Consider the following 19,477-nt stretch of genomic DNA (forward strand, 5'->3'; position numbering starts at 1 on the left):
GCGTTGGGTCCCAGTACTGGATTTGCAGGTGCTTGTGAGCTGCTTGGCGTGGATGCTTGCATCTGAACCTGAGTCCTCTACAGCAGTAGCCACTGATCTCCACTGCTGAGCCATCTTTCTCTCACTTCATAGTACTCAGTTTTGGACTAACGACACACCGCAAAGAATAAAAACTGTGAGGTAACCCTGAAAGACCTTAAAAAATGGACAGACTCCTCCTTGAGGAAACCGAAGTGATGGACTCCCGAGGTCAACACTTAAAATCGTGTTTTTAAAGGAAGTGTACCCAAAGAGCTGAAGAAAATCATTCCCAAACTAGAGGAAAACAAAACTTGTGTATGAATAATAAGAGAATGGAAGAATACATACCTTTATGTACACGTGGAATTTTCTCATAAGTAGACGTAAAAATACTGAATTATACTGAGTAGTTTCCGAGACAGTGATGGAATGAACTAGAAACCAAACAGAAAAGTTGCAAAACCCTTGAGTACTTGGGAATTAAACAGTGTGCTTATGCCCAGTGGCTCAGAGGAGAAATCAGAGGGGACTTAGGAAGTGCCCTGCAAGCGAGATGTCTGAGAGTCATTGCGAGCTGTAGGAAGGGTGACTTACAGTTTCACACTTACAGTGAACAGTGGTAGACCTCATGTCGCTAACCTGTGTGTGTCTGAAGAGCAAGCTCACCCAAGGCTAGCAGAAGGAAGAAAGTAGCAGTAATAAGTCATACAGAGACTATAGGAAAAGCAAGACCAAAACAAATTCTTTTAAAGAAGCCACCAAGTTGACAGACTTTAAGTTTGTTGAGTAAGGTTGTGGTGGGGGTAAGGTGAAGACGCAAACTCTTGCATCCTAAGTTAAGAGTATACATTGCTACTGAGTTAATCGACATAAAACAAATTGCACAGAAAAAAAATGAGTAACCTCACAATCAAATTAGCCAGAAATGGACAAACGCCTAGGAATTAAACTACAAATACAACGGATACCAGCACTAGAAAGTTTGCAGACTTAAAATAAGCAGGGAGATGAGTTATTGAAGAATCAGTTGCCTTGACTGGTAAAATTCCCCCCCTCCCCTTTTGGAGTCGGGGGTTTTTCTGTGTAGCTTTGTAGACCAGCTGGCCTCGAACTCACAGAGATCCACCTGCCTTTGCCTCCCCAGTGCTGGGATTAAAGGCGTGTGCCACCATCGCCTGGTTTATTGACTGGTAAATTTTAGCACTTAAATGAGAATTGATACTAACCTTTTTTTTGATTCTTTCAAAAAGCTTGAGGCAACTTATTCATAAATATGACTAACCAGCCAGTTAACCACTCAACACAAACAACCGAAGATGTCTCTACTGAGTTTGTAACAGTTCTTAGCAAGGTTTTAGCAGAGTTCAGTGGACATGAAAAAGATCCTGTTATGAGCAAGTATGATTAACTCCAGGAACCTAAGTATGGTGTAACATGGAAAGTGCATTAACATTAAAAGAAAGAAACTGCCTCTGCTTGTAGCTGACATGCTTTTGTTTATAGAAAACATTGCAAAATTAACCAAATTTTTACTGGAAGGCCAGGATAGAAAGGATGAGTTATATTTTTGCTGGCAACGAACAATTCCCCAAGAACAGAACTCAGGCACAGTTCATAAGCATCCAAACTGTATGTCTCCTATGTGCCAGATGTGTTTAATATGCTCTGTAAAATTGATGTGTTGGATTTTCGTTTAGTTGAGAATATTTTCAATTGATTCTTGGGGCTTGGTTCCCTCCTCCCTTTGCATCCCTCCTCTTCCTCTTCCTCTCCCCTTCCCTTCCTCCCTCCCCCATGTATTATTTAAAGAAACATTGCTCAATTTGTAAATATTTGGAAAGTTCAGTAATGTTTCTGTCACTAATTTTTAGTTTAATTGTGGTCTCGCAACAGTGTTTAATGGCTATTTTTTCTTACCTTTGTTAAGTTTGCTTTTATGATCAAGAGTTTCGTCTATCTTGCTGAATAATTCTTGAGAATTTTCCAAGAATGTATATTCTTGGCTTAATGAATGAGGTGGTTTATATGACTCCATTTTATCCAGTCAGTTGATTGTGCAGTTGGTTTCAGTTTGGCTGTACCCTTGCCGTTTGGTTTGTTTTGGTTTTGTCTTGTCTGGTAGATCTGTTCATTGGAGACAGAAGGACATTGGTTTGTTTTTCCTGTAGCTAGCTTTTGCCTCACACACTCTCACATCTTGTGACTAGTTACCTACTCTGTCGTGGGTTATTATGGCATCTTGCTGTAGTTTGTCCCCTTTGTCGTTATTTGTTTCCCATTTTCTTCCTGGTTAGCTTCTTCAGCTGAAGTTGGTACTGTCTGAAGGTATTATAGCTATTCCAAGGTTTTTGGTAGCTAGTAATTGTGATGTTTTTCTTATATTTCTGAGTCATTGCTTTGAAGACCTTTTTGTTTGAAGTTAAAATTCTCAACATACAGTTTTGCGTACTCAAGTCCTTTTAAGATAAATTGGAAATTTAATACACTTCTGAGTTTTGTGAATGTACTGTGCGCTTCTTAATGCATTTATTTGTTAACTTACTTATGTGTGTGCATAGGAGCATGTGTGTGGTGTCAGAGGACACCTTGTGGGAGTGTCTTCCTTCAGCTCCCACTCACTGTGTGGGTTCAGGGATTGAACTCTGGTGGTTGGGTCTCGTTGCAAATGCCCTTACCCAAGCCGTCTGTTTGGTCCCTATATACATTTTAAGAAGACTTTTTTTGTTTTTGTTTTTGTTTTTCAAGACAGGGTTTCTCTGTGTCTTTAGAGGCTGTCCTGGAACTCACTCTGTAGACCAGGCTGGTCTCGAACTCACAGAGATCCACCTGCCTCTGCCTCCTGAGTGCTGGGATTTAAGATGTATTTATTATGCATAGTGTCCTGCCTGCATGTGTGCCTGCAGGCCAGCAGAAGACACGGATCTCGTTACAGATGGTTGTGCATCACCATGTGGTTGCTGGGAACCGAACTCAGGACCTCTGTAAGAACAACCAGTGCTGTTAACCTCTGAGCCATCTCTCCAGCCCTGCCTATGAGAGGTTAGATACATTATTATTTTGTGGAGGGAGGGTGTCTTTATCATTTGCCTTCCCGCTAGGTTCTTATTTCATCTTTGATTTCTTCCATAGATTGATTATCTCGTGTGGCATTATTTGAGCTCCTTAGGCTCCAGTGCTTCAGGTGCTCTATTCCTGTCTCCGGGTGTTCCGAGCTCCTTTTCCTGTTACCTTCGTTATGTCTTCTGGTGTTCTGAGCTCCTTTTCCTGTTACCTTCATTATGCCTCTGGAGTTGGCCGGTGGGTTCTGGGCCGTTCCAGGCCATCTCTTCAGTCTTTTCTTTGCTTTCAGTTGTGGAAGTTACTATTTTCATACAACCAAACCCCCAAATTCTACTCAGCTCTGTAGCAGCACTGCTCCATGTCCGGCCTCGGAACCAACTCTTTCCTCAGCGTTCCTGCCCTACACGAGTTCCTGCCCTGACTTCCTTTGATGATGGACAGTGATGAGGAAGCATAGACCACATACACCCTTTCCTCCCCGGGTTGTCTTGGTCATGGTGTTTCTTTACAGCAAGGACGGTGACTAAGATGGGGATATGTCTTAGTTTCAGAGTACCATCTCGTGTCTCACCTGGTTGGCAGGGATCTGATTGAGATCCCTCCGCTTGGCAGGGTCAGAGCTCGGGTGTCTTTAGTATCTTCATTAGTAGAGAATCCCATGTTTACAAGACTTGTATGCCATTTCTGTGGTGTGAGACCTGGGGAAGCTTGCAGAGAAAGGTACGAGGCTTGGTTGATGCCTTTTGAATGTTTCACTCTGGGCCATGGAGGACTTGTACAACACTGAGAGATTTGAAGGGCATCAGTAAAATTTACTGATCTGACACTGCCCGGAGAGTCTAGAACTCAGGACGTTTATGGATAAAATAGTGATAATCAGTTCAGTCAGGATTTATCTGCTTTGTGGGGGATGTTGTCTAAAACAGCGACTGGAAATGACATGGCATTAACTGGTGTTTACTCTTTTGGTAGTGAGTCACAATAGCTTGCTTCCTGAGATGCTTTCCTCTAATAACTAGCTTGAACTGACATAATGAGAATATGTGTTGCAGTCTTCCACTGATCCTTTTCCTTGCCATGATATCATTTCCTTGTAGAAATAACCATCAAAATCACATAAATGTTAGTATTCCATGCAATCCATTTAAATACCTTGTCTTAGCCTGAGGTTTCACCAACTCCTCATCACACAGTGATGTGTAAGACTCCACCAAAGCCCCAGGCATTCCATTGTAAACCATTGAACTTGGTCAGTGTTCTTTCTGATGCCCTAATTGCTGAGGTCACAGGGAGGTCTGTCCTTTGTCGCCCAGAATCCAAATGGTTTGGGAATAAAACAAAGAAACAGTGCTGCAATAAAATATGTCAAATCTACCACTCAGAAACCAAGTAGAGGATATTGCTTAGAATATCTGTTAAAACTGAATGGGCTTGTTAACACGACTGGCATTTGGCCATCTGACTTAGTCATAGCTGGATGACACAGGCCAGCAGAGGAGTCCCAGCCAGAGGAGTCAAGAGTGCTTGCTTCCTGGGAGCAGTTTGTTCCTAAGGGAAAGGAGTGTGGAGATGAAATTGGCATGTCTCCTTTATTAGTTACAGAGGGGGCAGTGTACCCACCAGGAGTGCAGGTACTTGGACTTCCTCCAGAAGGAGGTAGCCTTTCTCTGCCTTGCTTATCTGGTTTTTACAGTTTTAATCCACTTCAGATAGACAGCTGCTTCCGTCCGCAGAATTCAGCCCTCTTACACATCTTTCTCTGGCTCTTATCCTGCCTTTCATCCTGTGATAGAATTTCTGTTGTGCTTTTTGTTAAATAAGTATTGTTCATTCACATTTTATAATTGTGTACTACGTTCTTCTCTATAGTATTTTGCTTTGATTGGAATTAGTGTCTTTCTATTTTCTTTAGTTAGTTTTTATATTCAGCACTAGTGGAACTCAAAGATTTCCTTTGTTTCATTAGTGTATCTCTGTGTTGCCACTGAACAGAATTGCCTTCTCAAACTTAAGTAGGACACTCTGAAGACTCTAACCTGGACTTCTTGTGTATAAGGTTTGTTGCAGAAATGCCATCTTAATATGTCTTCAGCATAATCCGCTAATCACTTCATCTTAATGTTGAATTCGATTTCCTATTACCTAGTTGTTATGTCTTCTTCTTTGACATAGTCTTGTGTTTTGTAGAGTACCTTTTAAAAATACCATGCTTATTAAAAATACGTGGAAGAGAATTTTTTGAGAACTTGAGTGTCTACAAACAAAACACCCATGAAACCCAAGCCTCTAATTCTACTTTCAGACTCAATTCAAGTCATGAGTGCAGACTTCTAGAAGTCGTCTTTCAGGACTTCATGGCATTGCTGTGTGGCCTTCCTTTAGCATTGTTAAGATGTCTGAGGCAATCTTAGCTCATTCCTTTGTGTGAATCAAATTTTGTTGGAAGCCTGGAAGATCTTCTCCATAGCTAGACTTGTGAAATTAGATGTTGGCTTGTGTGGTGATAAGTCTGTTTTGCTCATCTGTTTTAGACATGTGGATGAACCCCTTCCATTCAGATTTACAGATTTAAAAGTTCCTCCAGTTGTACAAGTGTGAACTTCCATGTAATCTCCAATTTATCAACAGTGTGCCTCTGTTCTTAGTGCCAAATACCCAAAGCCCTGGGATTTACTCTAGCCAGAAACACCAGTCTTCCATCATTGTGGACGCAGCAAGCTCTGTGTGGAAAGTAATGGACAGGTTTTCTGAGCGCTAAAGTGGTAATTGGCAGACTTTGACTAGCCCTAATTTTATCTTCTGTCAGATACATGTGAGCCAATTTAGACTTCTAAATATTATACTTACTCTAAGTATAAGTTCTAGTATATAACTGCATCTTTTCATGGATGAAATGGGATTTGATGGAAGAATAATAATGAAAGTTCTGTTTCCAGGGTTTTGCAATAACAGTAATGTCTCAACTTATATTCCAATTATATTACACACAAAACCATGTGTCTTGCTTATAATGTGAAGGGGAGACTAAAGCTTAGGCAGATGATGGTATGAAAATGAATTCATGTTCTTGTTTTCTACTCTTCCGGTAACCTTCGATTATATGCACTCATGTAGTTTTGAAAAATGTGCAGTTAACTATGTCACAGAATTATATAAAGCAGCAATCATGGCTTCTTGAGTTTGTCCATTAAAAAAAAAAAGCCTCTTTTGGTCAGGGATGTGGTTGAGTAGCGGGTAGTGTGCTTGTGTAGGACAAACGCTGGGGATGTGGTCGGGTGGTGGGGAAAGGGCTTGTGTACCGCATTTGCTGCGGACATGGTTGAGGGTTTGTGTAGTACACACAGCCCCTGGGTTAAACCTTCCCCAGGGAAAAGGAAAGTCCTAAAGAGAGCTTTGCACGTATAACTCTGATCAGTATTTTCATGCCTTCAAAAACAAGGACTGCAATGACGTATCTCCATGCACTCAGAAGAGCATTTGACTGTGTAGCTTGCCTTCATGATGAAAGTCCTGGAGGCATTAGGAATAGTAAGAACTCTATTGGTGAAAAACTGTCTTCTCTAAGATCTTTAATGAGAAGTATTTCCACTCTTGCCGCTCTTCTGGATAGTATTGATGTGATAACCAGGCTGTAAGATATAAACAGAAGAAGAATAAAAATAGAGAAAGAAGTCAAATTATCTTTACTATAGATAACATGATTTTCTACTTAAAGGACCCTATAGACTCTACCAGAAAACTTAGATCTAGTAAACATTTTCAGTAAAGTTGTAGAATACAAAATCGACATACAAAAGTTAGTTACTCTCGTATATGCTGATAACAAACACTTCAAGAAAGAAATCTAGGAAGATATTTTTTTATAAGTATCCAGGAAGGAAACTATCAAGGAGTGAAAGACTTCTACGATGAAAACGTGAAGACAGTGAAAAAGAAACCAAAGGAGATACCAGACAGTGGCAGGATCGTCCATGCTTCTGCTGGCAGTATCAACATTATGAAGATGGGTGCATTGTCAAAATTGTGCATATTCAATAAATAACCATCAAAATTCTGATGACATTCTTTACCGAACTACAAAACACGATCTCAAAGTTCATATCCAACATATAGAATGAACAATAGTCAAACAGTTTCTAAGGAGAAAGGACACAGCTGGGAGTGTTCTAACCCTGACCTCAGAGCTCTGCCACATGCAGGGTCAAGACCACATACACTGTGAAATCAGTCCAAAGACCTTCGTGTAAAACCTGAAGCTGCCAGAGGGAAACAGGGAATACCCTTAAAGGTAGAGGGTGGGCAAGAACCCAACTCCACTGAACAGGAAACAGCCCCCAAATAACAAACGAGACTGCACAAGCTTCAGTGTACAGACATCTTGCAGAAGAGGATACAATCTTTGCCAGCTGTGCTTGAGACAAGAACCAGTATCCAGAATTCATGAAGAACTGCAGAAATTACATATTCCCTGCAAAATGAAAGGAAATGAGCTAATGAAACAGACAACTCTCAGAAGAAACACAAGTAGCCAACAAATATTTACAGAGGTGTTTATCGTCCCTAGCCATCAGGCAAATGCAAATTAAAATAACTTAGAGATTCCATCACATCCCAGTCAAAAGGGATGACAACAAATCATGGTTTGGCTGTTGGGAAAGAGGAGCCTTGTTCATAGCTCAGGGGAATATAAACGAGTAGCCTTTATGAAGTCAGTGTGGAGGGTTCTACCATATGGCCTGGCCATACCTCTTGTGAGCATATACTCAGGACTTTGTGTCCTAGCAGAGATACTTGTGCATTCGTGTTCACTGCTGCTTCATTCATTAGAGCAAGGACAGGAAACCGATGCCCGGGAGGTGAATGGAGAATAAAAATAGGACACGCAGTGGAAATTTGAGTAGCTTTAAAGAACAAGGAAATTGTGGAATTTGCAGGAATAATACACGGATCTGTAGTTTTTTTTTTTTTCAAAGCAAATTGACCCAGACATAGACAAAGTCTGCATGTTCTGTCTCATATCTGAATTTCATTTTTTAACACACACACAGACAGACTGGGGAGAGGAGTATGGGAGAAATTAAGAGAGAGGGCAGTTTTTCTGAGGATCCATGTGACATGAGAGCAGACAGGAGACGGAAGATGGTGGGGACAGGGTGGAGGGTGAGGGAGGTTGATGTGGGAAAGGGAGGTGAGAGGGGAGGAGAATCCACCAAAACAAATTTTGCTTGAAAGTACTGTAATAAAACAGTGCTCTGTGTGCTAATTTAGAGAGTGAGTAGTAAGGGACTGGAGACATGGCTCAGTGGTTAAGAGCACTGGCTGCTCTTACTGAGGTCCTGAGTTCAAGTCCCAGAAACCACGGTAATGAGATCTGGTGCCCTCTTCTGGCCTGCAGGTTGCATGCAGGCAGAATGCTATACATAATAAGTAAATTCTTAAAAAAAAAAAAAAGGTCAGTAATAAAAAGTATGGGTAGCCACAGGGATAAATCTCTATGCAGTCATTAATCAAAGCTAATTGTTTACATGTTGGCATGTGTTTCAATCTCTTTGTACATGTTAATGTTCATTTAAACACATACTATGTTGTAAAAGTGTACATGCAGCTTCCTATTTTTACTTTGCAGATATCCAATTTTTATTGGCCATATAATACTGAGTTTTATGACTATTCTGCAGTTTGTATATTTAAGTTTCTCCCCCATCTACACCAACAAGACTTGAGAGAAATACAAGTGTGAACTTGTACTGTTAAGAAGTCTGTGTACTTTGGGTGCATTGTGATGTAGTTGAAACAGGTATGTTAGAAGGTAGATGGTTTATGAAATACTGTTGTAGGTTATTAGTCGCCTTTATTAGCTTATGTTATTTTCAAAGGAACTTATAAATCATTATTTAACTTTGGGATGGCTCCTTTATACTACTGGACACTAGAAATATGCTGCCCTTGTCATTGTCTGAGCATTGAGCCAAATGTCTTTGTTTACAGCTGGGCTCAAAATGCAGAGAACTCAAAGACATTCACTTTGGCCAGTGTTACAAGATCTCAGATGAAGGCATGATTGTCATAGCTAAGGGCTGCCTGAAGTTACAAAGAATATACATGCAGGAAAACAAATTGGTAAGTACTTGTTCTCATTCATGCTGTTCACCTTGTTATCCTTTGGAATTCCTTGTATTTTGTTTACAAATTGTCTTTGGTTACGAGTAGCAAATGCTACTCACTGAAAAGCAGAAATCATCTCCAAACCGTTTTATAGTGTGGTCGTCAAAGTGAGTAGCTGCCTGTGTGTGGTGAGGGGCTGTTGGATAGTGCTCTGTTGTGTCTTTAAAGAATTCCCACAGTGAACTAACTCAGGTAACCTGGAATAGAAGAAGCTTGGTAGCAAAACCTGCCCATTGTTGGAGTTTCTGTGGTCCCTCTAGGAATTAGAACAATTCTAGATTAAGAATATTTTAATACTCAGAAATGTATACTCTTATAAAAAACTTTTTACTTAGAATGGTGAAAAGATAGGATCTAGTAAATTTGGCCAAATAATCTTGATGATTGCATAAGTTTTATATTTTAAGCACACACATGTATCTCATAGTGTATCTTTTATTGAGATGTAATTACATAAGATACTGTTTTTTTATTATATCCATAAAGCTATGCATTCATCACCAATATCTAATTATATAACATCTTCTTGATCAGATCAAACTCTGCTTATTAGCTATTGCTCCCCATTTTCCCTTTGTCTTGCACCTGGTAACTGCTAACGTATCTCCTGTTTTTATGAACTGACCCATATTATATGTTTTTTAGAAATGGAGTCACATAGTGTATGATCTTTTTTGTCTTTTTAAAGATTCATTCATGCTGTAACTTGTATCTGAATTTCAATCCTATTTATGGCTGAATGAAACTCAAAACCATTTCATTTTACCTGATAGGGATATCATATCAATTACCAGAAAATGTTATCACTGGGGAGAAGCTCGTGGGAATTTCCAGTGTTGAAAATTATGTATTTATAAAAAAGACTTGCTTTTAAATTTGGCATCTCAAATTGTAGACATTTTTTGCTCTTTTCAGTTTTAAAATTCTAAATTTAAAAAGTTTCGAGATAATAATTAGCAACATTTCTCCCTTCCCTTTCCTTCATCCAAACCCTCCTATATACCCTTGGCCACTCTAAATTCATGGTGCCTGTTCTCCAATTGTTACTGCATACATATATACTCCTAAACATAGCATGTTCCGTTTGTATAGTTATCGGTGTGCGTGTTTTCAGGGCTGACCTGTCCCACTCCCAGATTCCCTCTGTTGTCTTTAGTTCCTTTTGTAGGGTTGAAGTTTATGGTTTTCCCAATCCAGTTTGGGGTGTCTTTTGGTGTCATCATTCAGCTCTTATTTGAGTGGTCACATTGGTAAGACTTTATGGGTGTAACTTCTGATGTTTCTAGGAGACACAGTCTCGCAGCAAAGTCCCTGATCCTCTGGCTCTTAAAAATCTTTCTGCCTCCTATTCTGCAGTGTTTCCTGAACATTAGGTGCGGGAGTGTTTTGTAGATGTATCTAATAGGGCTGGGTTCACAATTGCCTTTTGATTGCTGTGGTTTTCTGTAGTGGTCTCTTTATTGCAAAGAGAAGTTTCTTGATGAGGGGGTGAAGACCGCTTATCTGTGGATATAAGGACAGATAGTTATAGATGGTTGTCAGGGGTTTTGGTGGTTTAGTAAATTAGTGGTTGTAAACGACTCTTCTCCAGTAAGCGTGACTTCACTTGTACTAAGTAGTTAGTTAGGTTTCCAGTACCAGATGTGGTTGGTCTTCCTCTTATTGTTCAGGTTTTAAAGCCAGTAAGAGATCTGGGGGTTGCCACCAAGGTCTGTGTGCCACTGCTGTCCCCTGATGCCATGCTGGTCATCGATGTGCTTCATGGGTGTCCCAAGTGGGTAGAGCTGTAGGTTCCTCCTTCCTCTTCCTCTGCAGCTTCATTCATTTGTAACAAAATGCCTGACACACACAAGCTTCAGTTGTGGAAGGGATTTGAAGCCTCACCTCTCCGAGTGAGATGACATTGTTTAAAAACTATTTAAGAATCGAAGCACTGTGAACTAAATTAAGTGCTTTTATTACCTCAAAATATGCTTTTACCTTTAAAATACACAATAAAAAGTATCTCACAGTTCTCTTTAAGGTTAATATAATCATGTGAGGGTGTATGAGCTCATAGAGAGTTAGGTTTCCTGGGTTAGATAGACTGATACTGTGTTTGTCACTTGTGTTGTGACCCAGGGAAATTACTGAAGGTCATTGACACTCAGTTGCTAATGGTGTTGTGTTGATATTTGCCTTTCAGGTTATAGTTGAAAATTAAATAGCATAATCAATGCTCTCAAATTTCTTAGCGCAATTTCTGACCCATAAGATAGACTAGGTACATATTTTATCATAACTGAATTTATCAAGTTTTTGTTTTCATGGCACACAGCATAAACTAAAGGTTATGAACCCCATTGTGAACATTTTCTCGTCTCTAGTAGGAGCATGTGTTGACTTGACTGACACTTGTTAGGTAAGCCCAGAGAGACACTGCCGTTGTCACCATTGGGTTTAGCCAGTGACCATGCTATTCATGGTGGGAGGTTATGCTTTATTCTATTACTATTTTTCCATGTTGTATTACATTGAAATATGCCATACACTTAAATATGAAGGTAATATGATTTAGATTTTGTTTCTATTTAATGGGGGGTTTAAGGTGTTGTGATAAACTTTGAAGAGAAGCCAACCTAGTTCTCATTAAGGTTCTTAGAAATCAACTCAGAACACATTGAGATCTCTTGGACGATTGAACCTTAGATAAGTAACTTCCTGCAGGACTTAGACGTGTTTATGTAAGTAGTCAACTGTTTTCGTTCTGATAAGTATTACTGGTCTTTGCCAGTTTCATTAGCTACTAATAGAGGTACTTAAGAGAGAACACTTGTCAGAAAGGATGCTGTAGAGTTTGACTTTTGCTCTGATTAGAATTTAGATGTGTTCTGTTATTGCGCTCTCAATCAATCCAATCGTCTCCAAAAGACTGTTAGAGCTTCTGCATAGCCGGAATCACGCAGTTGATTGCACGTCTCTCATTCATAGCCTTGGCCTGTAGGTGGCAGCATTGTCTCGGTCTATGTTTCCCAGACAGCTTCTCCATCCTTGCTGCAGCTCTGGAGGTGCATTGCTAACAGCATCTGCTGATGGGAGGCTTCATTTAAAATTCTTGTCTGTCAGGTGGTATTCATGGGGCTATTATTTTTTTGTGTCACATGATACTAATTGCATGAAAAGTGCTACAGGTTGAAATTGCCTTTGTATACGAACTAGAAGGAGACGTGACTGTTCTTACATTCAAGGAGGGTGGGTGTGGGAAGAAGGGAGGGAGGGACGCAGACTACAGAGTAGTAAGTCTGTCCCACCACACAGACACTGCCAACATTCTGTCGACTTTTCAGCTGCTGTCTGAAGTGATAAAGCAAGGTGGCTTACATATCTGTTGTCCTGCCTTGCTGTCCTCTCAGTGACTCTTTCCAAAGGGAGCTGCAATAACAACCCTTTACAACGTATTTAAGCGTCCGCGTGACTAGCATGGTGTTTAATTGTCTTCACATGTCGTTTATATCTCTTGTCATAGGGTTTGGTATCTGGTCTCACAACATATGTCCAGCCTATACTTCGTATTTAGTTTGATTGTTGAGGTCTAGCCACAGAGACTATGTAATTCATTCTTTGTAATGGCTGCTTATCTGTCACAGGCCTCCTGCTTTCCATTCCTAATGGAAGGCACTTATTTTACGTGGCATTTTGTTGTCAGAGGCCATATTGCCGTGAAGTTTGTGTGTAAGCCTGCTGTGCGTATATGAAAGGGTCTGTAGGTGTGGTCAAAGGGCACCAGGATAAGTTCAGTTTCATTTATTCTTACTAAATGCTGGGTCACTCTCACTCACTGAAGTCGTTTAGATGTGCTTTCTGCTAGTGGCTTGTCATTTCTTTTGAGGGCCCGGAGCATCTAGTCACCCTTTTGCCCTCCCCTTTCCAAGTACACATAAAATAGGTATTCAGTAAATACTGGTTAATGAGGTATGGCTCACTTCTGAATTGAGCATGCTATTAAAATGTATTTCTTTAAATGCCTTGGGAGTGTACTTTTAAAAAGAAGATAAGAGTTTAACAAATGAATAATAGCTTTATAGTTTGGAGATGCAGAACCAACAGTTTTTGGATTTTTAAAAAATACGAATAAGTAAATTTCTTTTAATTTAGTTACCATACTAATGATGTAATTTTTGTGTGCTATTTTGCCAAGCCAAGTTGATCAGTGAAGTTGGAGAGTATTTGGAGGGGCAACATTTGTAGTTCTAACCAAATATATATATATATATATATATATTTCTTTATTTTATTTTATTATTTTTTTCGAGACAGGGTTTCTCTATGTAGCAGCCCTTGCTGTTCTGGAACTCACTCTGTGGACAAGGCTGGCTTCTAACTCGTAGAGATCTGCCTGCCTCTGCTTCTCAAGTGCTGGGATTAAAGGCATGCAACAGCCTTGCCTGACTAAATATAGAATTCTTGTCAGAATTATGCTGGCTTATATATTCTGTTAATAAAATGGCTTTATTTTGTTGAAGGAGTATTTGAAAGGTGAATATAATTAAAAGTAGAATTACTTAACATGATAACATCTCTGCTTCTGTGTTCCTTCATAGGTCTTGTCATTCTCTTTTCAGTTACTTTACTTAAATAGATCTTTGATGTCCCAGATAACATAAATGCCTAGAAAAGTGAGAATGAATGTGTGTGTTTCTGCATACTTTGTGTGCCAGTGTGGTATAGAGGGCAGGCAATGGCTTGGGTCATATGAAATAACTTTTCTTGGTAGTACACTAATTTTCGGCCCTGCAGATTTACTTGGCTAATGATATTTGTTTAGTAATATTAAAATAAGTTGATAAACTCAAGGAACTTACCAGCTGATGATGGGAGATGCCCAGACGGTAGCAGACCCTCAGAGGAACTTAGCTGAGTGTTAGGAGCTCTGACACAGACAGCCCAACGTGGAAATGTAGGGTGGATTATGCTCAAAATAGGATGCTACAAATACTATTTTTATATTCTTTTTCTAAAATCTTTTTTGTGTCAAATTTTCGGTCACCCCTTGAGTTTAAAATGTCCAGTTAAGTAGGTAAGTCCTAGTTGTTGGAGGTCTCCACTTGCGTCTCTTCGTGGCTTTTGGTGTGTAATTTAATTTTATGGAGAGTTGCCTATTTTAAGAAGTTAGGAAGATGTGAGTGAATCAGATTGTCCCCCAGCTACAAGAGTGAGAGCGCCGTGTCAGCTTGTGTCGGTGCCGGCACAGAGACAGGGTTGGAGATGAAGAGCCGCAGCGTCAGCTCGGCAAATAGAGATTTATAAGGCTGGGTGCCGAGGGTGCTGGGAGCACAGTAAGCTTGTCAGTTAGGAGCACTTGTCTCCTGCTTTCTTCTAGCCTGCCAGTCAGCAGAGGAGAGCTGTTTGGATCTAGGTGGACGTTTGGCTAATGTTTTTCTTTCTTCACACTAATGAGGTGCGAAGGTTTTGAGGTTATCTGAGACTTAATTTCATTTCTTATTATAGTGGTTACACTTAGACAGCAGAATTGGAAAATTCGCTTTCTCCCTCTTTTTTTCCTTTAAATTCACCTCTCTGAATGTAGTTTACAAACTATGTTTTAATCTGGTTTACAGTTTTAGAGTCTACAGCTTTTCCATTATTTTATTATCATTGTTTAAAAGATGCATAACTGTGGATACTCTCTGACTCTTGGACTTTGGACATACCTGGTCTTCTTCCAGAAGCTGTGCAACTTATGTCCCCGTGTAAACCTATGTGGGTGGTGCTGTCACTGTGGGTGCTGCAGATTTACCTACTCATGTCACGAAGATTGTCCACATTGCTCTGTTTTGAAATCTTTACTTTTTAAAATATAAATTACTTTACTGTAGTCTATTTGCAAATAAGTCAGTGTACATTCAGGTTTAGGCAGCCATTCAAACACACACTTGCCCATTTTCAAACTCTACATTATTGAACTTCTGTACAGTTAGAATAGCCATTCTGGAATCATGGAAGTCTGAAGTCCTTCTGAAGTATGAGTTTAACTGAGCCTTCTAAACTTCCTGTCAGTTTCTTTTTTATGGACTTACCTACCACAAACAAGGAAAAAACCACAACAGAGTTGAAATTAGAAAAACAATTAGCTTTGTATCTTTTATGACTCATGCTCTTATTTCTGCATTCCATTCATCATCACCCAATAATACCCAATTTTATTCTCCTCATTATATTATACCCATAATTACATCTGTACATATATATGCATGTATTTTTTATAGGCTAAGATCTGCATATGAAGGAGAATGTGATTTTTATCATTCTGAGATTCAGTAACCTCATTTAATATTATGTTTATTTTCCCTCATACATATTTTATTATACCCATAATTACAGGTGTTTACTTACATATATGCATGTTTACATTATAGGCTAAGATCTGCATATCCAGGAGAACATGGGATCTTTTTTCTTCCTGAGATTAGGTGACTTCATGTAATGCTATACATTATAAGGCCATCCACAAATTTCCTGGTTTTCCTTTTTCTTTAGAGTTGAATAGTATTCCCTTTTATGTATGCGCCAGATTTTCATTATTCATGTATCTGTTGGGCTTCTAGGTTGTTTCCATTTCTTTGCTGTGTTGAATAAAGCAACAGTAAACCTAGATGTACGTGTCTCTGAACATTGATGCAAAAATTCTCAACAAAATAGTTGCAAGTCAAATTTAGGAACACATTAAGAATGTCATGCATTATGACCAAGTGGGCTTCATCCTAGAGAGGCAAGATTGGGCTACCATATGTAAATCAATAAATGGAATCTACTGTGTAAATGAAGTTCTGCAAAGCCACCTGATCGATGTTGGAAGGCATCTGAAAGAATTCAGCCTGCTTTTGTGATAAAAGTCCTCCAGATACTAGGAATAGATGGAACAGGCCTCAGAATGACAGCAGGTGTATACAACAGACCATTTATAAGAAACCCTTAGCCAGCACTATACTAGAGACAAACTGGAGCATTTCCTCTAAAATTTGGAGTGAGACAAGGATGCCCAGGCTTCCCTCTTGTTGAGTGTAATGCTTGAAATATTACATATAACAATTAGGCAAGCAACATAGAAAGAGAAGTAAGCATAGGAAGGGTAAAAGTCACACTGTCAGTATTTGCAGATGACATTACTTTATACTTGAGACCTTAATAGAACTTAGTAGAAAACCCTTAGACCTAATAAATACATGAAATTTTAGGGTACAGCACCTATATAAAAAAGTAATAGCTTTCATTTATAACAACAATGAACTCTGAGAGAAAGAAATTAAGAAAAATATCTTGTTCATAATAGCTTAAAAACAACAATAACAACAAAAACCAAAGAACAAACCAACAACACCCAGGAGTATGCCCAGCCCAAGAAAAGAAAGACCTCAGTAATGAAGAGTTGAAGACACTGAAGAAAGAAATGAGAGACGATACTGGAGGATGGAAAGATCGTCCATTGCTCCCCGATGGACAGAATTAACAGTGTGAAAATAGCTATTCTACAAAACTCACTGATGGATTTAGTGCAACACACATGCTGTTTCCAGAGTTACCATTGCTGTGATGAATGCATGATAAAAACAACTCGGGGAGGAAAGGATTTGTTTCTCATAACACATGTCATCGTCAAAGAAAGTCAGACCGGGAACTCACACAGGGCAGGATCCTGGAGGCAGGAGCTGATGCTGAGACCATGCTCAATGGCTTGCTTCTCCTGGCTTGCTCAGCCTGCTTCTTATAGATCCCAGGCCAGCAGCTCTGGAGTGGACCTGCTCACAATGGGCTGGGCTCTCCTCCATCAGTCACTAATTAAGAAATGTCCTTCAGGCTTGCCTACAGTCCAGTCTTCTCAATTGGAGCTCCCTCTTCTCTGGTGACCCTAGCATGTGTTAAGTTTGCATAAAATTAGCCAGCAGAACATATTAAAGTTCCGATGTCATGTTTCACAGATCTAGATTTAAACAAATCCAATAATTGACACAGACTCACAGGCCAAAATAGCCAAAGCAACCCTAAGAACTAAGAGCACTTATACTACAGAGACACAGTGGTTAGAGCATCCCAGCATTGGCAGAAAAACAGACAGGGAGGTCAGCAGAACAGAGTAGGTGGTCTGGAAATAACCAGTCCAGTTGCTGGAAATAACCAGTACAGTTGCTGGAAATAACCAATACAGTTGCTGGAAATAACCAATACAGTTGCTGCCCCCAGCTCTTGATGAAGGCGGCAAAACCATGCAGTGGAAAAATATGGCTGAGCCAATGAATGGTGCTCGCAGAGTCGGGTCTGTGCTTGCAGGGAGGACATTGTGTTCATGTCTTCCCCCTCGTACAGATACCAGTTCAGAATGCATCAAACAAGGGACGCGAGAGGCTCCTGACTTTTTAAAATGTTCAACTTCCTCAGTCACTGGGGAAACTCACACTATGACCACGCCAAGACACCATTTTATCTGAGTCAGAATTTTCTTTCAAATACAGGAAAGAAGTTAAAAAATATTTTTAGACTCTCATCATCATCATCATCATTTTTGGTGTGTGTGTTTTGTCCATATATCTGTTTGTGACCAAGCACATGTGTATTTTGTCCACATGTGTTTCTGTAACCGGGTGTGTGCCTGCTGTTTGAGAAGGCCAGTGCAGAACACTGATACCCTGAAATCATAATCAAAGATGGTTGTAGGCCTCCATGTGGGTGCTGGGAATTGAACCTGGGTCCTGTGGCAGAGCAGCCAGGGCTCTTCACCACTGCCATTTCTAGCACCATTCCTTATAATTTAAAAACTTTATTATGATTTCCTCCCCCTGTGTACTCTATAGTTTTGTAGAATCAATGATTAGGAAATGAGTGACCCAAATAACACATAAACAAATGTTTTGTATAGAATAACAGTTAATTCTCTCTCTCTCTCTCTCTCCTGTCTTTCTGCTTTTTTTCTTTCCCCCTTTCTCTCTCTCCACTCTCTCCCTCTCTCCTCCCCCCACTTTTTTTTGAGATAAAATGACATTTGGATCACTTAAGGGGAGATTATTGATTCTGGCATACTGTATTGTATATCCTTTAATTAACTGAATTGTCCTTCCATAGTTTTTTTTATAGTTAGTTCAAGTATGTAAGAGTCATCTTTTTCATATTTTAAAATCTAGTGAAAATGACCACATTTCACTAATGTAATTTGAGTTATGCTTCTGTACTAATGAACATGATTACTCACACAGTAATGTACTTGTGAGTTATGTTTTTAGAGTGTTTGCAAGAGTTAAATAATGCTATTCACCGATAGTATAAGAATGTGAGATTTTTCTGTCTAGCCCTCCATAGTAGTGAATAACTTCAGTCTGCTGGGTGTATTTAATAATTTCTTCAGCTAGCTTTCCAGACCTGAGCATCTTCCCCTTTCTGTAAATTCATGTGTCCTTTTTTTGCTGTTATAGACGGTAACTTTCCCCATTTATCAACTTAAAACTACCTTAATGCTTCTCCTGCAATCTTGAGATTCTTGATTGTGTATGTATGATGTTAATTATTTATTTGTGTTGTGGTGCTATACTACATTGACATTAAGTTTGTTTGTTTATTATTGGTCATGCACTTCTTCCTTCTTTTTTAAAGTTAAGAAAAAGCTCTATTTCTTCGTAAAGAAAAAGAAGGGCTTTAACTTTGTGTGATTTTAGGAGATCTGAAAACTTCCTACACTTCCTTTTAGAGCCAACCAGATAATGATCTATTTGTGTATGTGTGTAGAGAGAAGATTTATATTTTAGAACTTATAACATATTTTAATGAAATTTGAAGTTTTCAGTAAAATGTTATCAAAAGGATTTTCCTTACTCTGCTTCTTAAAGAAATGATTGTTAGCAACGTCTCAAGGAACCCTGTACTCACAGCATTATTTAAATAAGACTGCTGAAATTTATTTTCAGCCCTGATCTACTCTCACACCAAAATAATATGAGAATGTGTGCTGTAACAGTCAGATGGAGTTCCTCTGGTGAATGTTTACATTGTTTTAGGAGATGGTTCTCTTAGGTCATGAGGGCAATATGCACTAAAACCCTAAAAATTGTGCCATTTCATTAGCTACTAATGTGCTGTTTGACAGCTGTCTTAAGTTCATAGAAGGGTTTGAAACCTTTTCCTTTAAGGTTTAGGATGGAAATACAATACATTGTATCCTTTGTTTTGTCCTGGAAAGGGATTTAAACAAACTTTCCTTTGCACTTGT

The 19,477-nt window shown here is 39.4% G+C and overlaps 1 protein-coding gene across 2 annotated transcripts in view; it reads left to right on the forward strand.

Moving 5' to 3' along the window:
• Fbxl17 (F-box and leucine rich repeat protein 17) overlaps window positions 1–19,477 on the forward strand; it is a 411,968-nt gene that overhangs the window by 22,590 nt on the left and 369,901 nt on the right. For both annotated transcript variants that reach the window (XM_040752945.1, XM_021231250.2), the window contains exon 4: window positions 9,070–9,201. In XM_040752945.1, the coding sequence (XP_040608879.1) occupies window positions 9,070–9,201 (132 nt within the window). The remainder of the gene's footprint in view (window positions 1–9,069; window positions 9,202–19,477) is intronic.

This window comes from Mesocricetus auratus, unplaced genomic scaffold, assembly GCF_017639785.1.
Source record: "Mesocricetus auratus isolate SY011 unplaced genomic scaffold, BCM_Maur_2.0 Super-Scaffold_100010, whole genome shotgun sequence".
Taxonomy (NCBI): Eukaryota; Metazoa; Chordata; class Mammalia; order Rodentia; family Cricetidae; genus Mesocricetus; species Mesocricetus auratus.